At 38.7% G+C, this 12,256-nt stretch overlaps 1 protein-coding gene across 1 annotated transcript in view; it reads right to left on the bottom strand.

Annotated features, from left to right (window-relative positions):
• The window catches only part of LOC124740721, a 166,861-nt gene extending 154,985 nt beyond the window's left edge, over positions 1-11,876 (bottom strand). The window contains exons 1-3 of the mRNA XM_047248631.1: positions 11,239-11,876; positions 10,219-11,085; positions 9,673-9,775 (exon numbers count right to left, since the gene is read on the bottom strand). Coding sequence (XP_047104587.1) covers positions 9,673-9,775; positions 10,219-11,085; positions 11,239-11,876 — 1,608 coding nt within the window. The remainder of the gene's footprint in view (positions 1-9,672; positions 9,776-10,218; positions 11,086-11,238) is intronic.
• Positions 11,877-12,256: the final 380 nt, after the last annotated feature.

The following is a 12,256-nucleotide window of genomic DNA, read 5'->3' as shown; positions in this document are numbered from 1 at the left end:
TTCAGGAGAGGTTCAAATCATAGAAAGTTAGAGTGTCAGCCCTCTTGTACTTAAGTCGGCATTGTGCATTTTGAATGTAATTCCGATGCTATTACTATGCTTCATCGTCAATAAGAAGGTCCAAGGTATACAGAAAAGCTGAAGTGGACCATCGGAATCAGAAACTGGACTCGGAGGAGAGATTCAAATCATACGAAATGAGAGTGTCAGTCCTCTTCTACTGAAGCCGGCATTGTGCCTTTTGTATTAAATTCGGTCGCAATTTCTGTGTTTCATCGTCAATAAGAGGGTCCAAGGGATACAGTAAACAAAAAGTGAAGCATCGGAATCTAAAACTGGACTCACAGGAGGGGTTCATGTCATAGAAAGTTAAAGTATCAGTCCTCTTATACTTAAGTAGGCATTGTGCCTTTTGTATTAAACTCGGATGCAATTTCTGTGCTTCATCGTTAAAAGAAGGTCCAAGGGATACAGTAAACCTGAAGTGAAGCATCGGAATCTAAAACTAGACTAACAGGAGTGGTTCAAAACATAGAAAGTTATAGTGTCAATCCTCCTGTACTGAAGTCGGCATTGTGCCTTTTGTATTAAATTCGGATGCATTTTCTGTGTTTCATCGTCAATAGGAAGGTCCAAGGGATACAGTATACATGAAGTGAAGCATCGGAATCTAAAACTGGATCCACAAGAGAGGTTCAAATCAAAGAAAGTTAGAGTGTCAGTCCTCTTGTACTTGAGTCGGCATTGTGCCTTTTCTATTAAATTCGGATGCAATGTCTGTGTTTCTCGTCAATAAGAAGGTCCAAGGGATACAGTTAACCTGAAGTGAAGCATCGGAATCTAAAACTGGATTTGCAGGATAGGTTCAAATCATAGAATGTTAGAGTGTCAGTCCTCTTATACTTCAGTCGGCAATGTGACTTTCGTATTAATATCTGTTGCAATTTCTGTCTTTCATCGTCAATAAGAAGGTCCAAGGGATACAGTAAACCTGAATTGAAGTTTTGGAATCTAAAACTGGACTCACAGGAGAGATTCAAGTCATAGAAAGTTAGAGTGTCAGTCCTCTAGTACTTAAGTCGGCATTGTGCCTTTAGTATTAAATTCGGATACAATTTCTGTGTTTCATCGTGTATAAGAAGGTCCAAGGGATACAGTTAACCTGAAGTGAAGCATCGGAATCTAAAACTGGATTTGCAGGATAGGTTCAAATCATAGAATGTTAGAGTGTCAGTCCTCTTATACTTCAGTCGGCAATGTGACTTTCGTATTAATATCTGTTGCAATTTCTGTGTTTCATCGTCAATAAGAAGGTCCAAGGGATACAGTAAACCTGAATTGAAGTTTTGGAATCTAAAACTGTACTCACAGGAGAGGTTCAAATCAAAGAAAGTGAGAGTGTCAGTCCTCTTGTACTTAAGTCGGCATTGAGCCTTTTGTATTCAATTCCGATGCAATTTCTGTGTTTCATCGTCAATAAGAAGGTGCAAGGCACACAGTAAACCTGAAGTGATGCATTGGAATCTAAAACTGGACTCACAGGAGAGATTCAAATGATAGAAAGTTAGAGTGTCAGTCCTCTTGTACTTAAGTCGGCTTTGTGGCAATTTAATTTAATTCCGATGCAATTCCTGTGCTTCATCGTCAATAGGATGGTCCAAGGTAAACAGTAAACCTGAAGTGAAGAATCGGAATCTAAAAATGGACTCACAGGAGAGGTTCAAATCATAGAGAGTTGAGTGTCAGTCCTATTGGAAGTAAGTCGGCATTGTGCCTTTTGTATTAAATTCGGATACAATTTCTGTGTTTGATCGTCAATAAGAAGGTCCAAGGGATACAGTAAACCTGATTTGAAGTTTCGGAATCTAAAACTGGACTCACAGGAGAGATTCAAATCATAGAAAGTTAGAGTGTCAGTCCTCTTGTACTTAAGTCGGCATTGTGAATTTTGTATTAAATTCGGATACAATTTCTGTGTTTCATCGTGTATAAGAAGGTCCAAGGGATACAGTAAACCTGAAGTTAAGCATCGGAATCTAAAACTGGACTCACAGGAAAGGTTCAAATCATAGAAAGTTAGAGCGTCAGTCCTCTTGTACTTAAGTCGGCATTGTGCCTTTTGTATTAAATTCGGATGCAATTTCTGTGTTTCATCGTCATTAAGTAGGTCCAAGGGATACAGTGAACCTGAAGTGAAGCATCGGAATCTGAGACTGGACTCAAAGGAGAGGTTCAAATCATAGAAAGTGAGAGTGTCAGTCCTCTTTTACTTAAGTCGCATTGTGCATTTTGTATTACATTCGGATGCAATTTCTGTGTGTCATCGTCAATAAGTAGGTCCAAGGGATACAGTAAACCTGAAGTGAAGCTTCGGTATCTAAAACTGGTCTCACCGGAGAGGTTCAAATCATAGTAAGTTAGAGTGTCAGTCCTCTTGTACTTAACTCGGCATTGTGAATTTTGTATTAAAATCGGATACAATTTCTGTGTTTCAACGTCAATAAGAAGGTCTAAGGGATACAGTAAACCTGAAGTGAAGCATCGGAATCTAAAACTGGACCTTCAGGAGAGGTTCAAATCATAGAAAGTTAGAGTGTCAGCCCTCTTGTACTTAAGTCGGCATTGTGCATTTTGAATGTAATTCCGATGCTATTACTATGCTTCATCGTCAATAAGAAGGTCCAAGGTATACAGAAAAGCTGAAGTGGACCATCGGAATCAGAAACTGGACTCGGAGGAGAGATTCAAATCATACGAAATGAGAGTGTCAGTCCTCTTCTACTGAAGCCGGCATTGTGCCTTTTGTATTAAATTCGGTCGCAATTTCTGTGTTTCATCGTCAATAAGAGGGTCCAAGGGATACAGTAAACAAAAAGTGAAGCATCGGAATCTAAAACTGGACTCACAGGAGGGGTTCATATCATAGAAAGTTAAAGTATCAGTCCTCTTATACTTAAGTAGGCATTGTGCCTTTTGTATTAAACTCGGATGCAATTTCTGTGCTTCATCGTTAAAAGAAGGTCCAAGGGATACAGTAAACCTGAAGTGAAGCATCGGAATCTAAAACTAGACTAACAGGAGTGGTTCAAAACATAGAAAGTTATAGTGTCAATCCTCCTGTACTGAAGTCGGCATTGTGCCTTTTGTATTAAATTCGGATGCATTTTCTGTGTTTCATCGTCAATAGGAAGGTCCAAGGGATACAGTATACATGAAGTGAAGCATCGGAATCTAAAACTGGATCCACAAGAGAGGTTCAAATCAAAGAAAGTTAGAGTGTCAGTCCTCTTGTACTTGAGTCGGCATTGTGCCTTTTCTATTAAATTCGGATGCAATGTCTGTGTTTCTCGTCAATAAGAAGGTCCAAGGGATACAGTTAACCTGAAGTGAAGCATCGGAATCTAAAACTGGATTTGCAGGATAGGTTCAAATCATAGAATGTTAGAGTGTCAGTCCTCTTATACTTCAGTCGGCAATGTGACTTTCGTATTAATATCTGTTGCAATTTCTGTCTTTCATCGTCAATAAGAAGGTCCAAGGGATACAGTAAACCTGAATTGAAGTTTTGGAATCTAAAACTGGACTCACAGGAGAGATTCAAGTCATAGAAAGTTAGAGTGTCAGTCCTCTAGTACTTAAGTCGGCATTGTGCCTTTAGTATTAAATTCGGATACAATTTCTGTGTTTCATCGTGTATAAGAAGGTCCAAGGGATACAGTTAACCTGAAGTGAAGCATCGGAATCTAAAACTGGATTTGCAGGATAGGTTCAAATCATAGAATGTTAGAGTGTCAGTCCTCTTATACTTCAGTCGGCAATGTGACTTTCGTATTAATATCTGTTGCAATTTCTGTGTTTCATCGTCAATAAGAAGGTCCAAGGGATACAGTAAACCTGAATTGAAGTTTTGGAATCTAAAACTGTACTCACAGGAGAGGTTCAAATCAAAGAAAGTGAGAGTGTCAGTCCTCTTGTACTTAAGTCGGCATTGAGCCTTTTGTATTCAATTCCGATGCAATTTCTGTGTTTCATCGTCAATAAGAAGGTGCAAGGCACACAGTAAACCTGAAGTGATGCATTGGAATCTAAAACTGGACTCACAGGAGAGATTCAAATGATAGAAAGTTAGAGTGTCAGTCCTCTTGTACTTAAGTCGGCTTTGTGGCAATTTAATTTAATTCCGATGCAATTCCTGTGCTTCATCGTCAATAGGATGGTCCAAGGTAAACAGTAAACCTGAAGTGAAGAATCGGAATCTAAAAATGGACTCACAGGAGAGGTTCAAATCATAGAGAGTTGAGTGTCAGTCCTATTGGAAGTAAGTCGGCATTGTGCCTTTTGTATTAAATTCGGATACAATTTCTGTGTTTCATCGTCAATAAGAAGGTCGAAGGGATACAGTGAACCTGAAGTGAAGCATCGGAATCTGAGACTGGACTCAAAGGAGAGGTTCAAATCATAGAAAGTGAGAGTGTCAGTCCTCTTTTACTTAAGTCGCATTGTGCATTTTGTATTACATTCGGATGCAATTTCTGTGTTTCATCGTCAATATGAAGGTGAAAGGTATACAGTAAACCTGAAGTGAAGCATCGCAATCTAGAACTAAACTCAAAGGACAGGTTCAAATCATAGAGAGTTAGAGTGTCAGTCCTATTGTAAATAAGTCGGCATTGTGCCTTCTGAATTTATTTCTAATGCAATTTCTGTGTTTCATCGTCAATAAGAAGGTGCAAGGTATACAGTAAACCTGAAGTGAAGCAATGGAATCTAAAACTGGACTCACAGGAGAGGTTCAAATCATAGAAAATTAGAGTGTCAGTCCTCTTGTACTTAAGTCGGCATTGTGCCTTTTATATAAAATTCGGATGCAATTTCTGTGTTTCATCGTCAATAAGAAGGTCCAAGGGATAGAGTAAACCTGAAGTGAAACATCGAAATCTAAAATTGGACTCACAGGAGAGGTTCAAATCATTGAAAGTTTGAGTGTCAGTCCTCTTCTACTGAAGCCGGCATTGTGTCTTTTGTATTAAATTCGGATGCAATTTCTATGTTTCATCGCCAATAAGAGGGTCCAAGGGATACAGTAAACAAAAAGTGAAGCATCGGAATCTAAAACCGGACTCACAGGAGAGGTTCAAATCATTGAAAGTTAGAGTATCAGTCCTATTGTACTTATGTCGGCATTGTGCCTTTTGAAATTAATTCCGATGCAATTTCTGTGTTTCATCATCAATACGAAGATCCAAGGTATACAGTAAATCTGAACTTAAGCATCGGAATCAAAACTGGGCTCACAGGAGAGGTTCAAATCATAGAAAGTTAGAGTGTCAGTGCTCTTGTACTTAAATCGGCTTTGTGACTTTTGTATTAAATTCGGATGCAATTTCTGTATTTCATCGTCAATATGAAGGTCCAAGGGATGCAGTAAACCTGAAGTGAAGCTTCGGTATCTAAAACTGGTCTCTCCGGAGAGGTTCAAATCATAGTAAGTTAGAGTGTCAGTCCTCTTGTACTTAAGTCGGCATTGTGCCTTTTGTATTAAATTCGGATACAATTTCTGTGTTTCAACGTCAATAAGAAGGTCTAAGGGATACAGTAAACCTGAAGTGAAGCATCGGAATCTAAAACTGGACCTTCAGGAGAGGTTCAGATCATAGAAAGTTAGAGTGTCAGTCCTCTTGTACTTAAGTCGGCATTGTGCATTTTGAATGTAATTCCGATGCCATTTCTGTGTTTCATCGTCAATAAGAAGGTCCAAGGTATACAGAAGAGCTGAAGTGAACCATCAGAATCAGAAACTGGACTCAGAGGAGAGGTTCAAATCATAGGAAATGAGAGTGTCAGTCCTCTTCTACTGAAGCCGGCATTGTGCTTTTGGATTAAATTCGGATGCAATTTCTGTGTTTCATCGTCAATAAGAGGGTCCAAGGTATACAGTAAACAAAAACTGAAGCATCGGAATCTAAAACTGGACTCACAGGAGGGTTTCAAATCATAGAAAGTTAAAGTATCAGTCCTCTTATACTTAAGTTGGCATTGTGCCTTTTGTATTAAATTCGGATGCAATTTCTGTGCTTCATCGTCAATAAGAAGGTCCAAGGGATACAGTAAACCTGAAGTGAAGCATCCGAATCTAAAACTAGACTCACAGGAGTGGTTCAAATTATAGAAAGTTATAGTGTCACTCCTCCTGTACTTAAGTCGGCATTGTGCCTTATGTATTAAATTCGGATGCAATTTCTGTGTTTCGTCGTCAATAGGAAGGTCCAAGGGATACAGTAAACTTGAAGTGTAGCATCGGAATCTAAAACTGGACTCACAGGAGAGGTTCAAATCAAAGAAAGTTAGAGTGTCCATCCTCTTGTACTGAAGTCGGCATTGTGCTATTTTGCATTTAATTCCGATGCAATATCTGTGTTTCATCGTCAATAAGAAGGTCCAAGGTATACAGTAAACCTGAAGTGAAGCATCGGAAGCTAAAACTGGACTCACAGGAGACTTTCAAATCATAGAAAGTTAGAGTGTCAGTCCTCTTGTACTTAAGTCGGCATTGTGCCTTTAGTATTAAATTCGGATACAATTTCTGTGTTTCATAGTGTATTAGAAGGTCCAAGGGATACAGTAAACCTGAAGTGAAGCATCGGAATCTAAAACTGGACTCACAGGAGAGGTTCAAATTATAGAAAGTTAGAGCGTCACTCCTCTTGTACTTAAGTCGGCATTGTGCCTTTTGTATTAAATTCGGATGCAATTTCTGTGTTTCATCGTCATTAAGTAGGTCCAAGGGATACAGTGAACCTGAAGTGAAGCATCGGAATCTGAGACTGGACTCACAGGAGAGGTTCAAATTATAGAAAGTGAGAGTGTCGGTCCTCTTGTACTTAAGTCGGCATTGTGCCTTTTGTATTCAATTCCGATGCAATTTCTGTGTTTCATCGTCAATAAGAAGGTGCAAGGCATACAGTAAACCTGAAGTGAAGCATTGGAATCTAAAACTGGAGTCACAGGAGAGATTCAAATGATAGAAAGTTAGAGTGTCAGTCCTCCTGTACTTAAGTCGGCATGGGCATTTTGAATTTAATTCCGATGCAATTTTTGTGCTTCATTGTCAAAAAGAAGGTCCATGGTATACAGTAAACCTGAAGTGTAACATCGGCATCAATAACTGGACTCACAGGAGAGGTTCAAAACATAGAAAGTTAGAGTGTCACTCCTCTTGTACTTAAGTCGGCATTGTGGCATCTTAATTTAATTCCGATGCAATTCCTGTGCTTCATCGTCAATAAGAAGGTCCAAGGTAAACAGTAAACCTGAAGTGAAGAATCGGAACCTAAAACTGGACTCACAGGAGAGGTTCAATTCATAGAAAGTTAGAGTATCAGTCCTCTTTTACTTATGTCGGCATTGTGCCTTTTGAATTTAATTCCGATGCAATTTATGTGTTTCATCGTCAATACGAAGGTCCAAGGTATACAGTAAATCTGAAGTTAAGCATCGGAGTCAAGACTGGACTCACAGGAGAGGTTCAAATCATAGAAAGTTAGAGTGTCAATCCTCTTGTACTTAAAACGCCATTGTGACTTTTGAATTAAATTCCGATGCAATTTCTGTGTTTCATCGTCAATATGAAGGTCCAAGGGATACAGTAAACCTGAAGTGAAGCATCGGAATCTAAAACTGGACTCACAGGAGAGGTTCAAATCATTAAATGTTAGAGCGTCAGTCCTCTTATACTTAATTTGGCATTGTGCTTTTTGTATTAAATTCGGATGCAATTTCTGTGTTTCATCGTTAATAAGAAGGTCCAAGGGATGCAGTAAACCTGAAGTGAAGCATCGGAATCTAAAACGGGACTCACAGGAGAGGTTCAAACCATAGAAAGTTAGAGTGTCAGTCCTCTTGTACTTAAGTCGGCATTGTGGCTTTTGAATTTAATTCCGATGCAATTTATGTGTTTCATCGTCAATAATAAGGTGCAAGGTATACAGTAAACCTGACGTGAAGCATTGGAATCTAAACTGGACTCACTGGAGAGGATCAAATCATAGAAGGTTAGAGTGTCAGTCCTCTTGTACTTGAGTCGGCATTGTGCCTTTTCTATTAAATTCGGATGCAATGTCTGTGTTTCTCGTCAATAAGAAGGTCCAAGGGATACAGTAAACCTGAAGTGAAGCATCGGAATCTAAAACTGGACAAACCGAAGAGGTTCTAATCATAGAAAGTTAGAGAGTGTCGGTCCCTTTGTACTTAAGTCGGCATTGTGCATTTTGGATTTAATTCCGAAGCAATTTCTGATTTTCATCGTCAGTAAGTAGGTGCAAGGTATACAGTAAACCTGAAGAGAAGCATCGGAATCTAAAACTTGACTCACAGGAGAGGTTCAAATCATAGATAATTAGAGTGTCAGTCCTCTTGTACTTAGGTCGGCATTGTGCCTTTTATATAAAATTCGGATGCAATTTCTGTGTTTCATCGTCAATAAGAAGGTCCAAGGGATACAGTAAACCTGAAGTGAAGCATCGAAATCTAAAACTGGACTCACAGGAGAGGTTCAAATCATTGAAAGTTAGAGTGTCAGTCCTCTTCTACTGAAGCCGGCATTGTGTCTTTTGTATTAAATTCGGATGCAATTTCTATGTTTCATCGCCAATAAGAGGGTCCAAGGGATACAGTAAACAAAAAGTGAAGCATCGGAATCTAAAACCGGACTCACAGGAGAGGTTCAAATCATAGAAAGTTAGAGTGTCAGTGCTCTTGTACTTAAATCGGCATTGTGACTTTTGTATTAAATTCGGATGCAATTTCTGTGTTTCATCGTCAATATGAAGGTCCAAGGGATACAGTAAACCTGAAGTGAAGCTTCGGTATCTAAAACTGGTCTCACCGGAGAGGTTCAAATCATAGTAAGTTAGAGTGTCAGTCCTCTTGTACTTAACTCGGCATTGTGCCTTTTGTATTAAATTCGGATACAATTTCTGTGTTTCAACGTCAATAAGAAGGTCTAAGGGATACAGTAAACCTGAAGTGAAGCATCGGAATCTAAACCTGGACCTTCAGGAGAGGTTCAGATCATAGAAAGTTAGAGTGTCAGTCCTCTTGTACTTAAGTCGGCATTGTGCATTTTGAATGTAATTCCGATGCCATTTCTGTGTTTCATCGTCAATAAGAAGGTCCAAGGTATACAGAAAAGCTGAAGTGAACCATCGGAATCAGAAACTGGACTCAGAGGAGAGGTTCAAATCATAGGAAATGAGAGTGTCAGTCCTCTTCTACTGAAGCCGGCATTGTGCTTTTGGATTAAATTCGGATGCAATTTCTGTGTTTCATCGTCAATAAGAGGGTCCAAGGGATACAGTAAACAAAAAGTGAAGCATCGGAATCTAAAACTGGACTCACAGGATAGTTTCAAATAATATAAAGTTAGAGTTTCAGTCTTCTTGGACTTAAGTCGGCATTGTGCCTTAAGAATTTAATTCCGATGCAATTTTTGTGCTTCATCGTCAAAAAGAAGCTTCAAGGGATACAGTAAACCTGAAGTAAATCATTTCAATCTAAAACTCGACTCACATTACAGGTTCAAATCATAGAAAGTTACAGTGTCAGTCCTCTTGTACTTAACTCGGCAATGTGCATTTGAATTTAACCCTGCTGTTCTGTTCACTTTTACTTGACATATATACTGTTCGGGTCAATATGACCCGACATATCAAAATGCTTTAGAAACATAAATTTTGGTACAGTTTTAGCTATCGACATTGTTGTTCTATTCCAGTACCTTGTTAGTAATAATAATAATAATAATAATAATAATAATAATGGTAATAATAATAATAATAACAATGCATACAACTTTATTGAGGGATATTTTTCATTTAAATATGCACATAAATTTGAAACAACAGACAGTTTCCATTACAGGCATTCAACTTAGAAAGCACTACAGTTTTTCCATACTTCTATTCTTATTGTTGACAGTTTAGACGTAAGTATTGACATTTTCTAACAACAGACAGTTGTCATTACAGATATTCATCTTAGAGCACACTACAGTACAGAACACACTACAGTTTTTTTATTACATTCCAACATAGAAAGCACTACAACTTTAGAATCCTCTCTTCTTACTGATTGTAGTTTAGGCACAAGTATTCACATAAATTTGAAACAACAGAATTTTCAATACAATCATCTTATAAAATACTACAGTTCTTTTCTTACTGCTTGCACTGTGGACACAAGTAGGTTACATGTTTCTTGCAAATATGTTTACTACATTTTCCACACACCATGTTTGTTTTATTGTCATTACTTGATGGACAGAACTTACAGCGTGCACGTTTTGTAGATTTTCTTGTTGTTACCGATTCTGACACACCACCCACATCATTCGGGTTTTGGATGCTTGTGACCATTCTCAAAGAATCTTCTGTTCTTGGGAAATGCGTTCTTGATGCAATATGTTCTTTTATCAGTGACTTTCCAAGTTCCTCCAAGAATATTCTCCTTCTAGTCAATTTGCTTGCATTCCAATTAGGGTCAACCGAAATCCACAAAACGTATGCATTATAAGCAGAAACATCAAGAATATTGTAGAAAACTATCATTGGCCACCTATTACTTTTTCGTTTGCATGTATATGTACCTAATAACTGATCAAGCGTGTCTACAGCACCTTTGGTTGAATTATAGTCCAAAATCATTTTTGGCTTCTTATCAGCCCTGTCACTGATTTCCGCATCATGGTGGAGAGTGCTCATAAGTACAACATTCTTGTGTCTCTTAGGAATATAATTAACCACAGTAGTGTCATTTGTGAAGTAAAATGAAGAGCTGTGTACCTCCTTGTTGGTCATTTTGTGTGGAAGCTCCGGCTTATTTTTCCGTATAGTTCCCAACATAGTCAATTTCCTTTTCAGAAGCAGCTGCCCCAAATTGTACGACGTAAAAAAGTTGTCACACGTGATATTCTGACCACGTAACTCAGAAGTGAGATCAGATACCACCCTCATTCCCTGATTTCTTTCTGGTGCCGCTCCACTCACCTTTCCTGTATAAATTTGGGCTTTCAGTACGTATGAAGTTTTGCTGTCACACATGGTCCATATTTTGATCCCATATTTTGCCGGTTTACTTGGGATATACTGCTTGAATGGACAGCGACCTCTAAATGCTACTAACTGCTCGTCAACAGTAACATTTTCTCCTGGATTATACAGTTTAGGAAGGACCTCTACCCACTTCTCCCAAATACTACGAATTGCGGCAAGTTTGTCAGTACGTCGTCTTTCCTCTCTAGTAGATTTCTTGTCAAATCGCAGGACACGTGATATCTTACAGAATGTTTCATGAGACATGGTTGCTCGAAATATGTTTCGCCCAGTATCTTTATCCCACAAACTTTTTGTAGACTCCCCATGAGATCGATATACACCCGCTAGGAGTAAGAGTCCTAAGTATGCATGGAAAACAGAACCATCAATATCTGTCCACTGTTCACCATAAACTCGCTGCCCTTCAATATTTGTCATCTCTATTATTTCATTTTGAAGCGCTGTGTGAAATACTGCTTCAAATGAACATTTTACATCAGATATTCTGCTGACTGCATACCTGGTAACTCCTGGGGTACTCTTGATGATGTTCGAAGCTGGTAGGCGACCATGTTGTGCTGGTGGATGCAACTGCCATTCTATATTCCCATTTTTAGAAAGAAAAGTCTCTACACTATTTTGTATGGGCTGTGGACTGTCGTAACTGTCATCGGAACACTCGCTTTCAGATGCATTGCTGATGTGATCTTCAAACTCAGAAAGTGATCCTTCATCTGGTGAGGCATTTACTATTTCTTCCAACTCACGATCATTCAATGGTCTCATCGCCATGGTGTCACAAGTCAAACTGGGCAGAAACAAAGCATTCCAATTATTGAGAACTGCCAATTATTATTTCCTGGGGAAAGCAACAAACAAGCCCATTGTTGTGAACGCATGGAGCTTTAGGTGATTGTTGAGAGTAAGTTGGAATGATGCAGTCACTATTCCCACACAACACAACAAAAATAATTTTCGCCATTTCCAGATTTTAGAAATAAATACGAGTTACACTAAACATATTTGTGTCGGGTCATTATGACCCGAACATTACATATGCAACTATTACAGTTGAAGCCCAAACTTCTTAAACTTTTTTAAAACCTTTTAAAACACATGCTGCTCATCCATTTTCAGACAAAGTCACAAAGTTTCATAAATATATA

The sequence above is a fragment of the Schistocerca piceifrons genome, unplaced genomic scaffold, assembly GCF_021461385.2.
Source record: "Schistocerca piceifrons isolate TAMUIC-IGC-003096 unplaced genomic scaffold, iqSchPice1.1 HiC_scaffold_1808, whole genome shotgun sequence".
Lineage (NCBI taxonomy): Eukaryota > Metazoa > Arthropoda > Insecta > Orthoptera > Acrididae > Schistocerca > Schistocerca piceifrons.
This window is presented reverse-complemented; position numbering and strand designations above follow the sequence as displayed.